The following is a 23,538-nucleotide window of genomic DNA, read 5'->3' on the forward strand; positions in this document are numbered from 1 at the left end:
AGCTTATTTTAATTTTTCTCTGTAGTTTCATGTCTTTTCAGAGGCACTAATTAGAGCGAGTACAAAACACATACGGACACACACACACACACACGGACACACACACACACACACAGTGTTCTTTTCACTTAAAAACAAAATTAAATAGCAGGCCTGCAGAATAAAATTACAATAATTTCCAATCCAAGTAGATTTGTATGATCCCTTCTGACTAGGGCGTTAGGGTGTTCCCCCCCCCCCACTTCCAACTGTGCCATAAATAGGACTTATATATGTATGTTTTATTTATGTAATATGTGTTGTGTGTGTACACACACATATTTGACAGAAAAATGGGAAAAAATAGTAGCAGAGGGAAGGAGAGATAGGCGGACACACAGAGATAGTGGAAGACAGGCAGAGATTGAGAGACACGCCAAGATAGAGACACACCGAGAGCAAGAGAGAGACACACACACAAAGGGACAAATATTAACAGAAAAGAGAAGAGGGAGAGAAATTGAAATATAGGGAAGAGAGAAGAGGGAGGGAGGAAAGAAGAGAGAGAATTCTTTAGGGCTTCTCTCTGAATTTGGTGAAAAGCTTGACAAAACTGGACAGAACTGTGTCCAAGTATAGCAGCCTAAAATCCAATGCGATTTGTATTCATCGTGCTGGTTTCCCAGCTCCTTAATGGAGCTATTTCTTTTCGACATCTATTCCTCAAACCTACAGCCCAGGGGGGCCCTTCCGTATTTGTGGTCAGATTCGTTGGATGTTTTTCCTAATTTCTGGTTGGAGATTAAAGCCCACCATCCCCTTTTTGTAGCCACAGATCTTCTCCTGTCTGAAAGACTGGGGTGCTGTGTGTTCGGGAGAAAGTGGGGGGCACGAATGTTCCCTCGCCACCGATCCCAGATGCTTTCATTTCTAAGTATCTCAGACTCTTGAAGTAAAAGTAGGATCGCTTTCACCCGGAGCGGGATAATCGGGCCTTCTCTCCTAAGCCTCTTTTCCAACGAAGGAAGTCGGGCCAGACCTCGCTGCAGCTCTGGACCCTGACCTTGGGCCACCTGATAGATCGACAATCCCTGAAATGCAAGTCCCTGAAAAAAGTTCCCAGCCGTCGTAAGTAGACGGCCTCGGTCCAGTCTGGTCAGATCCTAGGATCAGTCCTTTATTTTTTCTTTCAAAAACCGGGGTTCCTTTTTGCCACCCGCCAACTCCTTTGCATTCTCACTCTTCCGTTTATTCTGGGGGCACAGTTCAAGCAGCTTCTTTTTTCCGGAGGGGACTCAACAGCTATATAGTTCGTTCTCTGGGACGCCGAACAGTTTTTCGTTGTCTCCAATTTCCAAACAACACACAATGGAACCACCCCTCTTCGCCCCAGAGAAAGAACAAAGGAGAGCCGCCAAGTGTTCCCAGGTACTTGGCCAGGCACCCACAGAAGCCCCCATTCCTCACCCAGAAGTCTTCACGCGGCAGGGGGCGGAGGGACAAGTTTTTAGAAGAAAAGGGGCTCTGCAATATAGCCCAACTGATGAGACTCCCATTAAAAGTTTGGTTACGTCCTCAACTTTACCAAATCAATCAAAGTCTTCTGAACACAATTGCTTAGGCTCAAGAAAAGAAGAAGCAAAGGCCCAAACTTCTCTACGTCCTTTCTTTTTCGGTGTCCTTAGGGGAAGAAGAGAGGGCTGCTTTGGGGAAGAATTGCCCCCGCCTTCTCCACCCCTCTTGAGGGCACTGGAAATGTAGCCTTGCTCCCCAGGAAGGATGATGACCTAGCCTCGAGGAGCATAAAGACGTATTGGAGTTTTTCAATTCATCTTTGTTTTAGGCGCGGACCATCCTCCCACCTTCATCAATGAAAGTTAATTAGGAGATAATTTAGCTACCTTGTGAATTAGTTTGAAGATAAGTATCTTTTGAGGCTTTGTCACTTTAATGGCCCTTCTTGATGGATAAGAAGTCATTATTTCTGAGTGACACTTTTTTTGATGTCTGTTGGACCCGTTCGTCGGGGAATTTGTTGGGGGGGGAGGGGAATGGGAAGGGAGATTAATTTATTTTAAGTTACCAGCAACTACCCGGAAGCCCCATACTTTTGTTGAGGAGCAAAGGAAGTTGAGGGGGGGGAAGAGAATTAAATGAAAATAAATCCAAAGGAATTTTGATTAATCAAGAGGAGGTCTTTCCTTAAAAGAAAGTCAATTACTATAATGAAGTAGACAGAGCGTTATATTACACCCTCCCCCATCCATTACTTCCTTACAGCAGGTTGCAAGGTTATGAGATTCTGCATAGATAGGACTGTGCATCTAGGTTACACCAATCGACAGTAACCCAAAAAATTTCCCCGGATAAAACGTGCAGAGGGCAGTCTCCAAACTAAGGGTTAGGTCAGGGATAAACAAATGAGTAGAAGTCTTTCTTTATTTGCAAAAGCCAATTATAAGACATACTCTGTAGTTACCATCCTGGTGAAATTATTGATAGAGCTGGTTATGAAGGTGAAATTTTCCTTACAGTGACATACCCTTTCATGCCAAAACCTCGGAGTTTGTGGTTTAATCATTCACATCCCAGAAAGTTTTGGAGCACAGAGGAGGGTTCAGAGAAAAAAGAGAGAAAGAGAAGAGAAATAAAGTAAGAGATAACCATGGAGAAAATTACATAGACTGAGAGACAGAAGGAACAAGAGAAAGGAAAGGTAGAGATGAGAGAGAAGTTTTCAAGAACAAGGGGCATATAGGTGTGTGGAGTAAAGGGAAGAGAACGCAGTAGGGTCTAGGGATGATTTTCTGTAGGTCAGAGTAAGAAAATAAGTCATATTTTTGCATAGTCAGCCTTGGACCCACCAAATTCCTGCTCAGCTTTCATCTCTCTTATCCACAAATAAAAACACATCGCTGAGGGACTGAAACAGGCAGGATCTCAAGCGTTTGCGATTCTTCTTGTCCGTAAACCTGGAGAGAGGGAGCAGGGCAATGCAGCCCGAGTTTAAGGGGATTGGAACCAGAGCTCCAGTTTTTAATTTGTCTTTATCATTAATTAAGCCCACGGTCAGGTTTGTATACGTGCGTGTTCCTGCTCATTCCAGCGTCTGGTGCTCTGGCACTGGAAACCTTCACCCATTAACCAAAAGGAAAACACTCAGGAATGAGGGCAAAACCACCAGAAAAGATCCTCTTGTTTCAGGTTAAGAGCAACCAGCCTCTTTTCCAATCATGTATGCACAAAATCTTCTCTGTTTTTAATGAGACTTCTCCTAAATTACACGAAGCTGCAAGAATGAGGAAACATTTTAAGGCGCACAAATGACAGATAATATCGCATACCAACCGTACTATTAATGCAACTGAAAAAATATATAAATAATGCAAAAATTCAGCAAGGGAGAGTTTAGTAATGGAAAATTCCCCTGCAATTAAATCAAACAGTAATTTAATGGAGATACACCTGAATGAATTAGCATTTATTAATTGGTTCTCATAAAACAATTTGAATTTGTCTGGGTATTTCTTTTCTTTTCTTTCTTTTTAAAAGTTATTTATTTCAAGACAACAAAGTTCTTCTAATGTTTATTTCAGAATAAGCTGTGATCTCACTGTTTTTTGATGGAAATTTTTTATTCACCTATTGGTGTATTTTTCCTGTTAAAGGAAGCCTTGGGAATGAGGGGAAAAGACCATTCCTTTGCACAGTTTTGCCTCTTTTGCTGGTGAAAATGGAGCCTTGAATGTCTTTGTTTCAGGGTATTTTCAGATCTCCCCATTGCATGGTGGTGTTGGTGGTGGTGAGCCTCTGAACATAGACAAAATCACAGGACAGATCTCCTTTACCTGTGGAGGGAAATGAATTGAGAGGCAATTGAAAAGGAGCTGGACATTTGCTTTTTCCACCAGGCTACCCTACTCTTTCCCCTTGATCAGCTGAGGAATGAAATTCATACTAATTTTAGAATAGAGGGAGGCCATATGGAGGATGTGTCTGGGAATGTGTGGCCCCAAGAAAACAGGATTCTGACCTTATTGGATTTCTATTTTCCCAGCTGGTCCATCTTGGGCACCTTGTCTTTTAAGGGGATTCTACTTATCAATTAAGTGAAGTCCTGAGCTTTGAGTTGGACTGAGTAAAGCTTCACTCTAGGGCTCCTGAGCACAGAAGATAAAAGGACCAGTGTGGGTAAATACAAAAACAAAAACCAACTCTGGCTCAACTTCTCACCCAAGACTTAGGGTTATTCATCCATTTGCTTATGTTCAGACATTAGGGAAAGATTGAAAAAAAAAATCTCTCCCCCAAGGCTGCTCCCCAACCTGAGAATTGTCTCTGAGGTTGTGCTTATGTGAGACAATGCAAGGAGTTCCAGAGGGGAACCCCAGCTGGGGATCTCTGTGGGACAAAAGGATATGTCTCCCACTAAGGGTTCAGGGAGTGTCCGTTCAGGGAAGAAAGCAGCTTGGAATTTATCTGTTCATTTGACAAGCACCTACTATGTGCCCAGCCTTGCTTTATGAAAGTATGCTGGGAGAAACGGTACTAATAATAGCTCTTTTAGAGAATGATTGCAAATTTAAAAAGCATTTTACACACATTATCTCAGTGGATTCACATAACAACAGTCCTTTGGCAAGTACTGCAAGGTACAGTGGAAAGCATGCTGTCCCTGGAGTTAAAGGATCTGGGTTCAAAGTCTGTTTCTGATACTCATTCCCTGGTGTGCCCTTGGGCATGTGGTTTAATGTCCTTGGGTTTCAGTTTCCTTTAAAACCAGGGGATTAGACAAGATGGCTTCTAACATCCCTTTTATATTTATTGTCACCACCTGGCAGGTGAAGAATCTGAGGCTCAGAGAAGTCAGGTGACTTGCCTAGAGTCATACAGGTAGCAGGTGAAGAGTGTCTGTGTGGGATTTGCATCCAGGTCTTCCTAACTCCAAGCCTGACACTCTGCCCACTAGGTCATGCTGCCTCCCAAGTCCTTTCCCGACAGTAGTTAATGCTCTCATAGATTCTTAGACTGTCAGAGCTAATCATCCAGTCCTTTTACAAATGAACAAATGAAAGATCAGAGAGGTCACACCCAACCAAGGTCACACAGCAATAAGTAGAAGAACCGGGTCTCAAACCCAAGCCTTCTGATGTCAATCCAGTGGCTCTTTCCAATGTGCCACACAAATTTTGTAGAAATTTCAGTAGAAAGAAAAGCAGCAGAGCCCTGTCCTAAGGAAAAGAGCTTTTTTCTCTCTCCTTATAATTCCCTAGTTCTGGGGTTTTTAATCTTTCAGGGTCCTTAGTTTCTCTTGCTTTAGTAGATAACTATATTTTAGGCAGTCCAATGGGGCTCAGGGTAGGGGAAGAGATTTCCTTTGGCTTTTGAAAAACTTACCAAATACCCATTTTTAGTCTGGGGTGGGAGGTGGAATTGCCTTCTGGCTTGGGTGAGACTGTGCCAAACACATTCTCTTGGACCCATTGCTACTCCTAACTTTGAATATCAGAAAAGGCCTCTTTTAGGAAGTGTTACTTAAACTAAGCCTTGAAGGAGTTATAGTTTGGTTCTAAGATGTGGAACTAAGGAGGAAGAGAAGGGAAAGCATTCCAACCTATGGGCTCAAAGATGGCAAACAGAATGATCTATGGTGGAAATAGCAAATATTGCAAAGAGGCTTCATTTAACTAGGTTATTTTCTTCATCAGTGTCCCTAACATACCATGTCCATTTAGATCAGCCCCACTTTTTTCTTTGTTATAGCTTTTTTTTACATCATCATCTCTCCCTATTTCTCTCTCTTCTCCTCCTCCCCTCCCCATTATCCCTGACTTCCATCCCAGTTCTGACATTAATTTGTGATCCTTGGTGGATGCTGAGAGCCATCTTCAGAGATTCAGACATGACATCAGGACTCCTTCCCTCCCAGGACAGGGCCCTAGTTGTCCAAAAAGCAGCCAGATGTGGCCACTGCTGAGTTGTGATCAGTGGGGGAGCATTCACTTCAGTGGCCTTTGGTGGCATCATCAATGCTTTCCTCGTTAATGGGACCCAGGCACCATGTGTGTCTCCCCACCTCTGAGCCACTTGCCCTCCCCAAACCCCTCCCTCCACAAATCAAATTTTGAAACCAGGTTGGCTTATTCTGTCCTTGTTTTCTCACTAGGCAGTAGCTGCCTAGTTTCATGCATCTGTACACTTGTCATACATGTCATATCCATCTTTACACATGTCATATGCCCCCAGGAGAATGTAAATGTCCTTGATAGTAGAAACTTCTTCATTTTGTCCCTAAACCTCCAATGCTTAACATGGTGCCTGGCACATAGTAGGCAGTTAAATATTTGTTGACTCCAAATGTGGGAAATCTCTCCCCAAGGTGAGGTCAGGAGCCTGATTTGGGCCAAAGGAGAGAGGGCGGCATCCTTTCTTCTTTCTCTTCTCCCTTTTCCCTTGCCTCCAACCACATCACTCATTAGTTTTGTCTTTTCCCCTTGTTTTCCTTAAGTGACCTCCCAGTGACCTGAATAGTTAGTACTAATTAGTGCACAGCAGCATATTGTAGCTGTCCAGCCAACCTAGGGGAAAGGTCTGGGGACCTAGTGGGGTCTGGTGGCCCGTCCAAGGGTGGAAATGACTTAATCGGATCTCCTTCCAAGGCCTCAGCTTCTCTAGCCCTCCCTGCTGATCTGTGCTCTGCTGAGTCAGGGGTGGCAGGGGGTCTCATTGAGGGGCCATGGGACTGTCCTTTTCACAATGGACACAAGGAGCCATGGGCCATTAGAGGGCAAGAAAACAGTGCAGAGGAGGCTGGTGAAAAATCACCAATGAAAGCAGGGGTCACCCTACCTCACCCGACCAGCTTCCCTAGCTCAAAATCTACTCCTCCCTTGTCTGATTTTTAGCTTGTGAAAGGTTTTCAGTGTGAGGGTGTCAGTGTGGTCACATGAAGGCAACTCTCAGAACAATGGAATCCCAATTCACATAAACAGACTCACATCATTAATAGCCCTTATTGACTTAGCACAGGGGTTCCCAACCTTTTTTGTGTCCCCATGCCCACGTACAAGCACCCTGTAGCTCTGTTCAACATGAAATATGAAAGAAAATACAGTCTAGAGTGTACCAGGCATTTATGTTGAAGAAGTAAGATAAAGACATTAATTTTTCATAAAGAATTGTATGTGGTACATAATGACATTTTTTAGGATCATAAAGTTATTAAATGTAATTTTTTTCACTAACATGATGACTTTGGGGATGTTTCAGTAGGGTAATGAAGTTATTTACCAAATATTCTCTGTTAATCCCTTGATGATCTTCTCTTTGTCTTATAGGTTGGGACCCCCCCCCACACACACAGCTCAGCATTTTAATTTACAAACTACTCCACACACAATAACTCATGTAATCCCATTTGGGAAACGAGGGGATTGGATTGGCTGGCATCAGAGATGGCTTCCAGGTTTAGGTCAATTATCGTTTGATGTAAGGTATTACAAATGTAGCCTCCATTCAGTGACAGTCTTTCTCTCCCTTCCACCAAAGTATTAACTCCATTTTACAGAGGAAGAAACTGAGGCTTAGGGAATTGATTATTCTCTAAATGATTCTCTAAATTATTATCTAAAATGACTACCTGGTCACATAGTTAGGGAGTCAGAATGAGAACCCAAGCCTTCTTACTCCAAATCCATTGAATTAACTAGTCCTATGACACTGGACAATTCACTAGCCTCAATTTCCCCATAGGTAAAATGGGGATAATAACAGCACCTTTTCCCTAGGGATATTGTGAAGATTAAATGAGACAATGTATTTAAAAGCATTTTAAAACTGTGACAAAATATGAGGTAGGCAGTATCATGGATAGAGCATTGAACCTGAAGTAGGTAAGACCTGAGTTCAAATCCAGCCCTAGGAACTTATTAGCTGTGTGACTCTGGGCAAATTACTTAACCTCTGTCTGCCCCAGTTTCCTCAAGTGCAAAATAATTCTTCAGTGAAAATAATAAGAACAACTACTTCACAGAGTTGTTGTAAGGATCTAGTGAGATAACATTTGTAAATCACTTTGCAAACCTCCAAGCATCCTCTAAATGTTAAGTATTATAATGATTTTTATTCTTACATTATTGATGTCACATGATATCAGTATATGATATTATGATCATTGATAATATTAACAATCATACCAACTCACACCCACAAAATATTATCTGTCGTATCAAAATGTTATGCAACATGTAAGATATAATGGAAAGGCATAGATTTGGATTCAGAAGACTCAGGTTAGAATTTTCACTTTGCTTCTTATTATCTTTGTGACCATGAGCCAGTTACTTAATATATCTGTACCTCAGTTTTCTCATCTGGGAAATAATGGGTTGGAATGGGTGATCTCTAAGGCATCTTCCTTCTCAAAAATATATGATTCTGAGTGTTCCCAAAGGCGTTCTAAAATCAAGACAAACATTATACTTTATTCCAGTATGTTCCCTGGCATAGTTATTACTCAATTCATTTTCCTGATCTAGGCAGGGAGTATTCTTTCCGTGTTGGAAAAATATCTGGTCACAGTTGACTTACCCAACCTTTCCATAGTTTTGATGGTGGAATCAAGAGTGGCTTAAGTCTGGGGCAAGAATTGGCATAAGAGCATGGATGAGTCTGATGTTGGGAAGGGGAGGAGAGATGCCATGGGAAGAAGCCTTGAAACAGTTGAACTAGAAATGGAGTGAAATTGGAAATAAGTGGTACTGAGGCTGGCATGGACAGCTGCCAGAGTATTAAGTGGTGAGCTACTAGAATTCCTTCTGGAAGTCATGGAAGGCACTTTAAAGACTGAGTCCAACCTAATCATTTCTGGGGCCCAGAGATGTTAAGCAACTTACCCAAGGTCACAAAGCTAGAATGCAGCAGAGCTGAGATTCAAACTCAGATCACTTGATTCTCAGTCTAGGATTTTTCTCATTACATTTGTTGAAGAGAAGCTTCTTCTAGCCGGGATTAAAAGCCCAGGGAATCCCTATCCTTTACCATACCATCTTCCAAAGAAAGTCATAAAAGAAATGGAGGGGGAGTAAAAGCAAAAAAAAAAAAAAATCAGACAAGACAATTCCATGAAGACATGAACAAATCGAACAAAAAGCAGATTAGCAGGAGAACCCGAGGTCATTTATCATAAACAGTCACTGGGGATTCAATCTCATCATGTTCAAGAAGAAAAGTTTCTTGAGGTTGGCCCAGTGAACATTTACTCTTTCAGAAAAGCAGACAGAATCCTTGTTTGGGACGGTCTGTATGGGCCAAAATGGACCTTTCACCTGGTGCTGCTGATCTTTAGAGAGGTAACAATTGTTGGAATGAAAGCCGGAATGTAGAAACCAGCTGATTTTCATATGATTGGCAAATCGTCCCCACAATAATTGCTTAATGGCTCAATGGACCCAAACTGCCGCCAGAGTTCTTGGTGAGGGCTGGCAGTATCCAGTTGGTTCCCAACTGGCTGGGGCAGCCCTCCACCACAATCCTGGATATCTATTTATTCCCTAACTTTTCAACAAGGCAGCTAGGTGGCACAGTGGATAGACTACCTGGTCCCAAAGTCAGGAAGAAAGTTCAATCCAATCTCAGATATTAGCTGTGTAACCTTGGGCATATCATTTAACCTCTGTTTGCTTCAGTTTCCTCAACAGTAAAATGGGGATTAATAGTAGCACGTAGCTTACAGGGTTGTTGTGAGGTTCAAATTAGATAATATTTGTAAATGCACTTAGGACTGAGTACCCAACACATAGTAGGTGCTATATAAATGCTTATTCTCTTCCCTTACCTGCCCCCTTGTTTTTCCAGAAACTTCTCTTTCTGCTTTAGGACTAGCCAGCCGTTGTTGGGGTGGGGGGTGGGGGAAGTGAAGGTGTTAGTGTCGCTAGAGAATCTGAAGCCGGGGCAGGATCACTGTGCTCAGTTCTCATTGCCTATATCCCTTCCCTGAGTAAACCCAGAACTCTCTGTCTGTCTCACTTGACTGATCACTTCGGTTTGTCTTGTAGCTTCCCATGGGTGTTAGGTAAGCCTTCTGGATAGACTGTCCAATCTTCATGGGGCAAGGACCATTTCTTCTGTTTCTCTCTTATCACCTCTTTCCTCCCCTCAAGCTCTCCAGTACAGCACAGGGAACCTTGTAATTAGAGAGTTGGATGTGAAGTCAGGAGAGATCTGGGTCCGAATGTCTGCTCTCCAAAATTTACTGGCTGTGGACCATGGGTAAAGCACTCTCCCTAATAGTGGCTGGCACCTGTTACCTGTACATATCTTTCAGTTACTTAGTTAACTGACTGATGGAGAGGCCTGGAGCTCAGAAATGGAGATGAATCTCAACTGAATGCTGACTTTTTTTTTTATTTTTTGAGGCAATTGGTGTTAAGTGATTTGCCCAGGGTCACACAGCTAGTCAGTGTCTGAGGCCAGATCTGAGCTCAGGTCCTCCTGACTCTAGGACCAGACATTGACCATGCCACCTAGCTACCCTCTGAAGGCTTATTCCCAAATGGAGCACAAAACCCAGGTCCCAGTTCTCTTGGTCTGGAGTTTGGATCACAGGATATGGCACCTGGAAGGTGAAGAGGACCAGAGACCATACAAGGCTGAAGTAAACTGGAGAGGTTTAGCCTGGAGCAGAGAAAACTTCAGTGGGATCTGAGAAGTAACTCCAAGTGCTTAGGGCTGGTCAGACAGAAAATGGATTAGAATTTTCCTATTTGGCCCCAGAAGGGAGAATGAGGAACAGTGGGTAGGAGAGAGGCAGATTTTGGCTTGATGTAAAGTAAAACCTAACAATTTTTCTGACGAATTTGGACCCGTGGTTTCATTGGCATCAGGAACTCCTAGTGTGGGAATTCCCTCCACTGAAGCAATGTATAACTTGCCAGTAGTTTATAATCTTACAGTTCCCAGGAGGCACTGAGGCCACATCCAAGCGAGTATGCACCAGTGGCAACATTTGTGCTGATGGCTTCCCAACTTCTCGGTCAGCCCTCTCTCCCTGATGCCATGTTTGCTCTAATGCTTAGAGTTGTCAAAAAAATGGAATCCCTTGTCTCTGGCTGTGTTGACTTAATAACTCAATAATATTGAGTAAATAATAACTGACACATAAAGTGCTTTAGAGTTTACAAAGTTCTTTAGATAATCGTCTAATTCAATTGCAGAATGTAAGAGCTAGAAAAAATCTTCAAGATATTCAGATTCAATGGTGTCAAACTGAAATAGAGAGTGGACCCACTAATCTGTATATAAGGGTCCCTTTGGGCTGTGTAGTGACTTTTACAATATAATACTATCTATGTTTAATTGTGTTTTTATTTTTGTGTACAGTGCTTGGCATGTAGTAGGTACTTAATAAGTGTTATTGAATTGAATTTATTTTATTAAATATTTTCCAATTACATTTTAATCTGGTTTGGGCAGCATGTTTGACATCTTTGTCCTAATTTAACCCCCTTGGGGCAGCTAGGTGGTGCAGTGGATAGAGCACTGGTCCTGGGCTCAGGAGAACCTGAGTTCAAATCCGGCCTCAGACACATAGCACTCACTAGCTGTGTGACTCTGGGCAAGTCACTTAACCCCAATTGCCTCACATAATAACAAACCTAATTTAACCCCCTCATTTTACAGATGAGGAAACTGAAGCTTTGAGACCAGGTAAATGACTGGTCTAAAGTCACATAGCTGGTAAGTCAGGGGAAGTAATTGAACTCAGGACTTTCTGATTCTGAACCCAATACTCTTTCCCCACTAAACCATGCTTCCTTATCACTGGAAGTTTTTCAGATGGAAATTGTAGAGAGGATTCCCACTTGAGTATAGATCAGCTTAGGTGACCTCTAATTGCTCTCCCATCTTTGAGATCTTGTGGGATGGTAAGAGGAGGATGAACTTGGAGCTCTGGTTTTTCCTTTTAATTTTTTTCATTATGAGAAGATACCTCTTTTGCAGGAAGTTGTTTATTAATAACAAATATTATCCCATTTGAACCTCACAATAATCCTGAAAGGTATGTGCTGTTATTATCCCCATTTTACAGTTGAGAAAACTTAGGCAAAAAGAGGTTAAGTGACTTGCCCAGATTCACACAGGTAGTAAGTGTCTAGAGCTGATTTGAACTGATATCTTCCTGACTCCACACTCAGTACTCTATGTACTATGGTTTTGGAACACGGCATAGAATATCAGATATTTTCAATGTTGATTTTGCTGAATTATTTTCTCTTCCTCTCCTTCCTTCCCTCCCTCCCTCCCTCCCTCCTTCCTTTTTCTTTCTTTCAATGGCTTTCTGGGAGAGGGGCAGAAGGAGAGGAGAGATACAAAAGGAAATTTAAGCAGCATAAAAACAAAAGCTACCAATAAAAATCTATTTAAAAATATTTTCCTAAAGCTCTTCCAAACAGATTGGCAGTAACAGGAAATATACACCCCACAAAAGAGAGGCCCAGCTTTCTGAGAGCAAAAGGGGGTGAAGGGTAATTTGGGAGGTTTGTCTGATGGCCTTTCCTTCCACAAAGGGTGGGATTTGGGCATTAAAGTAAGGCCTCAGGAAAATAGCTCCATCTATAGATGTGTGACTTCACACCACCTAAGTCATCATCCAGTTTCTTCACACGCTGCCCACTGAAGGGACCTGGGCGGACCACTCCAGACCTATGTGGAGCGGTTGTGATGGTGTGTCAGAGACGAATACACACACACAAAGGTATTTGCTCCAGATCTGTGATTACTTTGAAAATGTTATATTATTTTAAATAATGTCTGTTGTTTTGGCATTGCATTGACTTTCAAATATACTTGCTTGATATAGAGAACCATTTCTTAAAACAAAGAAAGAGGAAAAAAGCAACTTAGCAAAACTAACCATCATATTGACCATTTCTGATGGGATGTGTCCTGTTCCACACACACCCAGTCCTCCCTGTCTATAACAAGGGGGAAAGGCAGGGTTGTTATTTTTTTTAACCCTTTTTGAACCAAGATTTCCGATCTGTGAACCCTGATTTTATCAGTGTACTGAGTTCCTTATTGGGAGTTGTGATGAGGAATTTCCTTCTAACAATGTGCGTAGATAACTTGTGATCATCATAATTAGCATTTAAACTTTGCAAAGCTCTAAGTGAACATGGCACCCTCACAACAGCCTTCCAAGAAAGGAGGCATTATCTCCATTTTATAAAGAAGGACTCTGAGGCAGACAGAGATTAAGTGACTTGTCCAGGGTCATGTAGGTGATACTTATATCTGCAGCTGGATTTGAGCTCAGGTCTTCCTGACTTCAAAGGCAGCTAGTTAGCACAGTGGACAGAGCACTGGGGCTGGAATCAGGAAGACCTGAGTTCAAATCCAGCCTCAGACACTTACTAGCTGTGTGACCCAGGGCAAGTTGCTTAACTCAGTTTCCTCATCTATAAAATGGTAAACCACGCCAGTATCTTTTCCAAGAAAACCCCAAATGGGGTCATGAAGAGTTGGATACAACTGAAAAATGATGAAACTAAACTTCCTGACTTTAGGTTCAGCACTCTAATCTCTAAGCCACCTAGCTAACTCTCTTAAAGAGTTAGGGCTCTGAGAGGTAAAATGATTTGCCCAGGGTTTAATTACCAGCATTATCAGAGATGGGTCTTGAGCGTAGGTCTTACTGACTTTGAGGCCAGCTTTATCATCACTATACCTTGCTGTTTCTCAAAGCAATGAATAAATCAGAGAACATTTATTAAACACCAACCACATCCCAGCCACTGTGCTAGGTGCTAGGGATACATGTACAAAAGTGAGGCAGTCCCTGCCTTCAAGGAACTTAAATTCTATTGGAAGGATACAATGTGGTCACAGATAAGTAAGAAGAGGATGTTCACAAAACAAATATATTGGCAGGGTTGGCACTATCAACTGGGGGAATCAGTGATGATTTCTTGAAAGAGATAACACTTGATCTGAGTCTTGGAGGTTTCAGAAATTGAGGAGTAGAGGGTAAGTCTTCCATCTATGACTCAGAGGCGGGAGATGGGACATTGTGTAGGGGTCAGTTTGGCTGGAGTGTAGAGTGCATGAGGGGGGATCATATGCAGTTGCATATGATTGGAGGCTGGAGTCAGATTATGAAGGGCATTAAATTATGAATGGGGAAGTTTATATTTTATCTTAAAGTCAATGAGCAGTCATTGCAGCTTGTTGAGTAGCAGAATGATATAGTTAGGTTTGTGCTTCAGAAATATTCATTTGGCATTTGTATGGTGGGTAGATCGGAGAAGGGATAGAAGAGAGCAGGATGCCATGAAAAGGCTCTTCCAAAAATCTGTGTAAGAGATGATGAAGGCCTGGACTAGAGATGTAGTGGTGATAGAGAGACAGGGACAGATGCTGGAGATGTTGAGAAAATAGAATCAACAAGACCTGACAATTGATTAGGGGGGAGGGGTGTGGGGAGGAAGAAGAGAGGAATTGATGGTGGTTCTGAGACTGGAAGCTGAGTAACTGGAAGGATAAAGATAGTGATGCCCTCAACAGAAATAAGGCAATTTAGGTTAGAAATAGAAATAAGGGTTTAGGCGGAAGGACAATGAATTCTGTTGTGGACATGTTTAGTTTGAGAGCATTCCAATAAGGAATTGTGTGCATTGAAAGGACATTCAGGTGGAGATGCCTAGCAGGCAATAGGAGAAGGAATAGATACATGTATGTTTGGTTGGGGGGAGGGGTGGAATATAAGGGAATAAAGGATTGTATAAAACTGAATAATGACATTTTCCACTTCTACCATGTTTCCTTCAAGCTGCATGTTCAGCTGAAATCCTCCGGTCATCTATTCAGCTTTGAGAAACATTCCAGGGCTACTGTTATCATCTAGGCTTGATATCCCAGCTCTTTCTGGTGTCAGCTCATTAAGGCAGCTCAGCAGACTCCACAGTCCAAGCAGTCCTTGATTGATGGATTGCTCTGAGAGACACTTTGTGTAATGGAGATAGAGCTGTCCTCAGAGATCCAGGGACCTCTTGAGAGGGCTAGAATCTCTGGGGGATAGGAAAAGTGTCACCATTGTGGCAGGACCCTTGTATCTCCCCATTTTTTGTGGAATGGAAGACGAGGCTGGATGAGGTCAATCCTCAAATGGAAGTCTACTGGGCTGTTTTTAAATTGCCAGCATTTGGCTGCCGTGACCACCTAAGGACAAACTTGTTTGTATGTTTGGTCTGTGAAGAGAGGTTTTCCCCAAATGATGTGTGTGTAGGGAGAGGGGGTGTCTTTCCTTGAGTTCTTTTCCCATTAGAATCACAGAACATTAAACCCAAAAAGTATCTGAGAGTCCAACCCCCTCATTCATGGAGTGAGAAAAATCAAGGCAGAGAGGGCCAGGTTTAGAGTGAGAAGACTCGGGATCTGATTTTGCTGTTGTCTCTTACTACCAGGGTGACCTTGGGAAAGTCACTTAAACTCCCTCAAATTCATCTGTAAAATGAGTTTGGTAGAACCAGGTGCCCTTGGAGGCAGAATGATCATTTGCTGGGGGTGTTACATTGTGGATTCCTTTCAAGTCTGAGTTGGACTAGATGGGTGCCGAGGTATCGTCCAGCTCTAAAACTCCATGACTGTCCTTCCGAGCTCCTGAAGGTGATGGGGGCTGGCACTCATGTGTCAACGCAGAGTTTTCCTTTGCACACATTTTCAAATTTGTTCTTCTGAACAACGGCCTTCAAGGTGGGTCCTTCTGAGGGAGGGAGGGAGGGAGAGACAGACAGAGAGAGAGACATACATACAGACAGATACACAGAGAAAGACAGAGATAGAGACAGGGATAGAGATAGACAGAGACGGAGACACAGAGACAGATGGACAGAGATACAGAGAGAGACAGACACAGACACAGACACACACAGATTAAGTGACTTGCCTAGGGCCACACAGCAAGTAAATACCCAAGACAGGATTCAAACTCAGGCTTTCCTGACAACGAATCCAGAGCTCTAGACCATAGTATCTCAAGCTAAAAATGACATTTTTTTTTTAATCAGTAAAGAAGGCATAGTCAGCCATTTTACATGTGAAACCCTTGGTGACAGGAAAGCTTCAGGCCTCAATGATATACAGACTAGGTAACTTACAGGTACACGGTCCCTCATTATTCAATCTGACTTGGTGCAGGCCCTCTTATGAATTAGCTCCTAACCAGGTTGTCCCTCCTTTCCAGGTTAGCCGGCTCACTGCTCCAGCCCTTCTCCTTGGGTCACTCTGGGCTTCCTTGACAGAGTCCCTTTCTTTCTATCTCCAATCCAACTTGCTGCCATTTTTCTTAGGTCACTTGATGATTTAGGAATCTAGTTCTTTCTTTCTGTGCCCCACTTCCATCCCTTGCTGTCAGGCAGAAAATGATCTCTTCTCAGATACAAGAACTAATAAATCATAATCGCAGCTGACATCGCTATATCACTTTACAGTTTGCAAAGCACTTCACATACATCAGAGCTCGGTCAAACCATCTGACCTCCTTGGGCCTTAGTTCCCTCATCTGTAAAATGAAGGCACTGAATCGGATGGCCTCTAAGGTCCTTTGAAGCCCTAAATCTTTGGTCCTATCCTCTCATTTAATCCTCAAAACAACCCTCTCAGGTAGGTGCTGTTATTCCCATTTTGCAGATGAAGAAAGGAATTAAGTGACTTGCTTAGGACCCACAGCCATATTTATGTGTCTGAAGTTGGATTTAACACCAGTCTGCCTGAGTGCAAAGCCAGCACTGTTTACAGTGCCCTCATCTGCCTCTCAACCCCTAAACTGAGGGTCACAGAAGATCCCAGCTCTGTCCAGAACTGTCCACTCCTCCAAGATACCTCTCATCCCTTCCCTGAGGCACTCTTTGGATCCTGGTCCAGTCATAGAAATCTTCCTCAATCAGCCTTTATTTTTTCTGGGTACACACACTCACCCCCAAAATTCTGTTTTCAGGCTTTTCTAGCTCAAAACCTCCCTCTCAACGCCTACACCAAAGCATTTTTTTTCTCCCTCCAGTCACTCCCCCAGCCCCTTCTCTCAACTAATGCTATTTTCATCTCTTCTGACTCAGCCTCCCACCCCTTTACAGCTTTCTCTTCTTTTCTTTCTCTAACTCCTAAAATGCTTTCTCCTTAATCCCTAGCATAGAGCCCACATCTGGGCCTCTCATCCTCCAATACCTTCTTAGGAGGTCCCCTCCGGATCTCATTGTCTTTTAGGAGCAAACATTAGCATATTTAAAACCTACATTTACATTTTGGAACTTTGTCTCTAGCAAATCCAGTTAAAATTCAATCCACATATATTTTTAGGCATTGGGCCTTCAGCCATATGGACAGGAAATCCCCCCCACTCACTCAGAAGATAACCTCCTTAACTTTGATCCTTGGCACCCCTTGTCTTTTAGCTCTTCTGCCAGACCCTCCTACTCCTTTATTTTTTTTTTTTCTCCTCGTAGGTGTCTGCTGCTTTTCCACAAAGTGGTACAGCCAATAGCTATGAGTTCCGTTGTGTTATTACGTTTATCAAATTTTTAAATGGTGAATTTGTTGGTTACCTATTCTTCTGCTTCTCTCCAAGCACATCTTTTTGACATTATTTTCTAGTGCCTGGGATAGTGCCTGGCACATAGTAGGCTCTTAATATAGGCTTACAGATTGGTTCTTGAGAAGTCTTGGGTTCGTGTTACCCAAATTCTCTGAACATAACCTTAGAGCTGGAAGGGACTTTGGATGTTCATAGGATCATAGATTGAAAGGCAGAAGAGAACTGGAAGGTCATCTAATTCAATACCTTCACCTTATAGATCAGGAAACATGGTGCAATGGTTGCCATTCGGTGGTTCACAAACCCTTTGGTTTTTGCTACAATGGTCCTAGGGGTTCATGATAAAATTTCTTTGATGATGCCTTATGCAGTAAATAATTGTAAGGAGTATATTTAAGTAGTATATTAAATTTTCATGGGGATTCAAAATACTTTTTTTGTTGTTGAAAGGGGTTTGCAAAAATGTTGGAGACCATTGGAAAGTGCACTGGGCTTCATATCAAGATAGACTGAGGTTCAAGTCCCCCATCAGAACTTTCCTAGCTGTGTGACCCTGGGCAACTTATAACCTCTATGAGTCTCAATTTCTTTGACTATGAAAAGAAGGGGTTGGTAATGTGGAAATGTGCTTTGCTTGACTTTGTATATTTTTCACAAGAGTAATTTTTTTTCCACCGGGGGGGAGAGGAGACCAAAAATTGTTCAGCGGCTAAGGGACTGGTGAACAATTTTAGCAGATTGCACCTATCAGCTATGCCTAGCTAGGATCATAGATTTAGATGGAGAAGGGACCCATATTCTCTGAAACTTGGAGCTCACGTTCCTCTCCAACCCCAACTCCAGCATAGCACAACCCAGAAAGCCCTGGGTTTGGAATGAGAACGTCTGGCATAGAATCCCAAGACTGTTTGTTACCTCTTTGCTGTTAGTGTCCCAGTGTCCTGGACTTCAAGATGAAAAGAATGTCCCTCTTCTGGACCTCAGTTTGCACATTGTAAAATGAGGGCATGGGGGAGGGGATTAGACCACCTCTACAGCCTCTTCATATTGCTGAGGGTTGAGAGGTGGGGGTTAGGGAGATCCAGATCCTCACTTACGAGGTAGGCAGCAAAGCAGAGTGGTTAGAGGGATAGACCTGGAAGCTTTGAGATCCTGAGGAAGTCACTCAACTTCTCAGAGACTCAGGTTTCTCATGCATAAAATGGTAAAATTAATGTTTGAGCAGCTTTGTGGTGTAGTAGATAGAGTCTTGGACTCAGAATCAGGAAGTCCTGAGCTCAAACCCTCCCTTGTATATTTACTAGCTGGGTGACCCTGGGCAAGTGACTGCCCTCAGTTTCCTCATCTGTAAAATAAGGTGGTTGGATGTGATGACTTCTAAGGTCCTTTCCAGCTCTACATCTATAATTCCATGACTGGTAATTCCTAGTGAGAAAAAGACAGCAGAAACTATAAGATTTTATTGGAATGTGAATGATTATTGTTACGACCTCTTTTTTTTTTTCAATCACCAGCTCAAGGGGTCTGCACACAGGAAGACTTCAAAACATGGATGGTGATGATAGTAGGGGCATGAACCCCCAGTAGCCAAGGTGATATAGTCCCTAATTGTTCCGAGCCTACCTCACAGGGTTGTTGGAAGAATCACGTGATGATGAAAATAGTCACGCAGAATTCGAAAGTGCCTTAAAATTTACAAAGCACTTTTCTCTCAGCAGCCCTATGAGGTGGATAAGAAAATGGATTATACTTGTTATTATGCATGAGTTATTTCCTGTTGTATTATTTCATTAGTCCTTCCTACATTTGACTGATTAATGGAGTCCTCAGTTCAAATTTTTGTACAGGAAGTTGGTTTAAAATATGAATTCTTCACCTCTTTTGTGCCATGGATCCTTTTGGTGATCTGATGAAGCTGACTGGACCACTGCTCAGAACAGTTTTTTTAATGCATAAAATAAAATACAAAAGATTGCAAAGGAAACCAATGACACCAATATATAGTAATCAAAATATTTTACAAAACAAGTTCACAGGGGCAGTTAGGTGGCACAGTGGATAGAGAACGGGCCCTGGATTCAGAAGGACCTGAGTTCAAATCCGGCCTCCGACACATAACGCTTACTAGCTGTGTGACCCTGGGCAAGTCACTCAACCCCACTGCCTAGCCAAATTAAAAAAAAAAAAAGTTCGCAGACCTCCCTCCTCCCCTTAAAATAAATTACACCTGCATCATTTTGCTTTTGAGGCACAGATGTAGAATTGGAACGGATCTCAGAAGCCATTTAGTCCAAGTGCCTCATTTTACAGATGAGGAAACTGAGGCCTCTTCTTGGTCAATTTTTGTCAAAGGACACTCACAGCCTTCTAGTCCCATGCCACCCAGTAAGGGCCATCATTCTGGTCATGGCTGGCCAGCTCAAGGGCAGGTGCTGAGGAGTCCTGAGAGGTAATTCAGGGAGGTTATTTTGTTAGCGAAGTCTGTATTTAAAAGGGTACTGTTCTTTTTTTGTGGGGGAGGCAATGCGGGATGCAGGGAGATACTGAGTGATACAGATATTGGTGTTGGGGGCACCTGTAGGAGAGAGGTGGAAAATTCGATGAGGATCGGTCTAGAACTTCACCTCTTACTCCAGAGTCAGCCGTTCAGGGAAGCCTGAACAGTGGCTTTGGCCATTCAAGAGATTGCAGGTGGCCATCGTAGCTTGACAGCTCCACTTGCTGACTAGCACGAGGTCCGTTCTCCTTGAGTGCCCCGCTCCTTCTCCTAAGGTCTCACTTGTCTTGGCCAGCCCTATTCTGGGACTTAGAACAGCCCTGACCTGTTCTTGTGCCAGGGACAAAAAGTTCACAATAGGAGGGGAGGGGTTGGCATTTGCTTCACAGAGAGAAGGGGAGAAAGTGGCATAGGTAGACTCTGTATATGTGGGTGGGGGGGAGGGGAACTCAGGGAGGAGGAAAGCAGGGTTGGTGGGTAAGACTACCAAAGCCTCTATGGCAAAATGACCCCTCCCTCAAATCAGTGGTGGATTTGAGGCTGGAGCAAGTATAATAGTAATGTATGCTAATGTGGGTTTGATAGATGGGTAATTTGGTGGGCTTGTTAATGTACTCCAGAGTGGAGCCCTGGGTGACTTTTGGGAGAGGTGACTGATGTGAATATGTATATTATATGATGTTTATGTATATGTAAATATATGACGTAAAGAGAACACTGGAAAAAAGACAACGGGACGATTTGATGCCAATTGGAGGAAAAGAGCGCCCACTAGTTGACCAGGCATGTGTTATACTCATCACAAAAAAAGGGCTACTGAGGGAGTGGCTGGAGGCAATCATGGCAGAAAGCTACCAGGCAGCATTGTAGCCTCTGGCAGTCCTCTCTGTCCCCCCATTTCAAGTTGGAGACTGGGGTAGGTCAGGGTGTTAGGTAACGTGCCCATCATGGTCTCAACTCTGATCTTGTCACCAAAACAGGAGGAGGTCCAGAGGACTTCAACGTGAAGAAACTTGGGCTGAGGTAGGAAGGGTCCACTCAGCCTTTACTAAGCTTTCCTTGACTTACTCAGCCCCATGACCATCTTTCTCCAACTTTCTATTCAACCAAAAGCACATTCAGTAAACCTCTGTTTATCTGCAGCCCAGACAACCAGAAAGTTCAAGTAACTGCACATTTTGTGCTCTGCTTTAACGATAAATAGATACATGGCAAAGGAACAGGCCGGGATCAAGGACGTCCTTAGAAACCAGCTTTCAAAGGCTTGTGCTGGGGTCAATACAGGCTCAACTTTCTAGACCTGAGGCAATTAAGAGATAGAGGCAAGAATGCCAGACTTGAAATCAGGAAGACCTGAACAAGAATACTGACTCTGGTACTTATTAGTTGTAGGACCTTGGGCAAGAGGCTTAACCACTGGTCTACTAGTAAATGTTTAACAACTGGGGGGGTGGGGATGTACACATGGCATACTTGTAAGTTTAATGTACATTATTAACATTTTCTCTTATCGTTTCTTAAGTCTAGACAATCAATAAAACAATAATTTAAGTTACAATTTATAGTGTTTGCTGATGTCCAAGGTATAGATATTGAAAATATAGGTATAGATACCCTGAAAATTTAAATTTAACAACTGGCTTCCCCTAGACCTCTGGCTCCTTAATCTTTCTGAATCTCATCTTCCCCATCAGTAAAATGGTAGTAATAATACATGTGGTAGATTCCTTCTCCTTGGGGGTAGTCTTCAAAGAGGCTGGACAATACCTTATCCAGTATGTTATGGGGGGGAGGGTCCTTTTGTGCATGGGTTAGACTAGATGGCTGCTCAGTTCTCTTCTAACTTTTAAATGCCGTGAAAACTATCTGCCCCACTGGTTGGTCATGCGGCAAGTGCTTTACAAATCTTAGAGTGCTATGTAATTGTATTATCAGTATTATCATTATTACTATTATTATTTATCCAGAATCATAGCTCTGTAGCTGGAAGGGAATCTGTCTAGTTCAGATCTTTATTTTACAAATCAGGAAATTGAGACTTGTGGAGGTTAAGGGTCTTGCCTAAGGTCACACAGACAGCAAGTGTCAAAGATTACATTTTGAACCTGGGTCCTCCGATTTCAGAAGCAGTGAGCAATCTTTTCCATGTTAGCACCACTGGCCAATGCTCGATTCCAGACACATTTATTAAACATGAACTGTGTGCAAGACATTGTAGTAGGAAATACAAATTTCCCCTGGAAATACAAAGACAAAAAGCAACTCAGCACCTGCCCTTAGAGAGCTTCACATCGACCACATACTGTTGAAAGAATGATACAGGGGCAGCTAGGTGGTGCAGTGGATAGAGCACTGGCCCTGGAGTCAGGAGGACCTGAGTTTAAATCCAGCCTCAGACACTTGACATTTACTAGCTGTGTGACCCTGGGCAAGTCACTTAACCCCATTGCCTAGTCAAAAAGAAAAAAAGAAAGAAAGAATGATACAAACATTCAGTTAACTGGAACTCCCCATTCCCTGATCATGTTGAGTAAACAGGATCTGGTCACACACGCTGCACACATGGTCCCATTGTTCCTGGTATGATTATATATTGCTATAATATTTTTTATTCATTGTTTCTTTGGTCTTTACAAATCACTTCTTCCTTTGATGAACGCTGGCAGGGGAATGTCAGACAAAAGCCCCTTTGCTTTTAGTTAGTTTTGGTACTTTGACCATATAAGAGACGGAAGGTGGTCTAAAGACCGCAGCTTCTGATTTAGAGACTGTGGCCTGAGCCCTTTGTCCCTCCCCTGTACTTCTATGCTGAGTCATTTCAGTCCCAACACTCCGAGTCAGCCAAGTTAAACATACAGGTAAATAAATTATAGGTGCTCAGTTTGGCGGCAGGTTCTCGGCTCAGAAGATTGACACATCAGCCTCTTTTGTTTTGTTTTCACCCGTTCCACCCCACAAGTCAGCTATCCCTCTTACTCCACTCCCTGGGGCGATATGGGATCCTTTTTAACTGGCCCCCGGGCACAGTCGAGGATCATAAGTTTAGAACGGAAAGGAAACTTAGATACTGTCTAGTCCAATTCCCCCATTTTATAGATGAGGAGGTTGAGGCCTAGGGATGGCAAAGTGACTTGCCCAAGGTCACGCAAACAATAAGAGTCAAAGGTGGGATTTGAATCTGGCCAAGTCTTCCTGACTCAGTCCACTATATCACACAATCTTCATTCTTTCCCACCCTTCCATTCCTGACTACAATATACTTGTAGTATACCCTGAACACGAATTTAATCGCCCCTTCTCCTGGACTCAATTATATTCAATAAATACTTATTAAGTATCTACTATGTATCATGTACTAGGCTCTCAGGATACAATTTGGAAACAAAACAATGCCAGCCCTCAGTGAGCTTACATTCTACTAACTGGAAACACACACACACACACACACACACACACACACACACACACACACACA

General features: G+C 42.8%; 1 protein-coding gene across 1 annotated transcript in view; it reads left to right on the forward strand.

Annotated features, from left to right (window-relative positions):
- The first annotated feature begins 632 nt into the window (after window positions 1–632).
- The window catches only part of PAX8 (paired box 8), a 79,045-nt gene continuing 56,139 nt past the window's right edge, over window positions 633–23,538 (forward strand). Inside the window, exons 1-2 of the mRNA XM_027845753.1 lie at window positions 633–740; window positions 987–1,107. Of these exons, the coding sequence (XP_027701554.1) occupies window positions 633–740; window positions 987–1,107 (229 nt within the window). The remainder of the gene's footprint in view (window positions 741–986; window positions 1,108–23,538) is intronic.

The sequence above is a fragment of the Vombatus ursinus genome, unplaced genomic scaffold, assembly GCF_900497805.2.
Source record: "Vombatus ursinus unplaced genomic scaffold, bare-nosed wombat genome assembly UNPS02015016.1, whole genome shotgun sequence".
Taxonomy (NCBI): Eukaryota; Metazoa; Chordata; class Mammalia; order Diprotodontia; family Vombatidae; genus Vombatus; species Vombatus ursinus.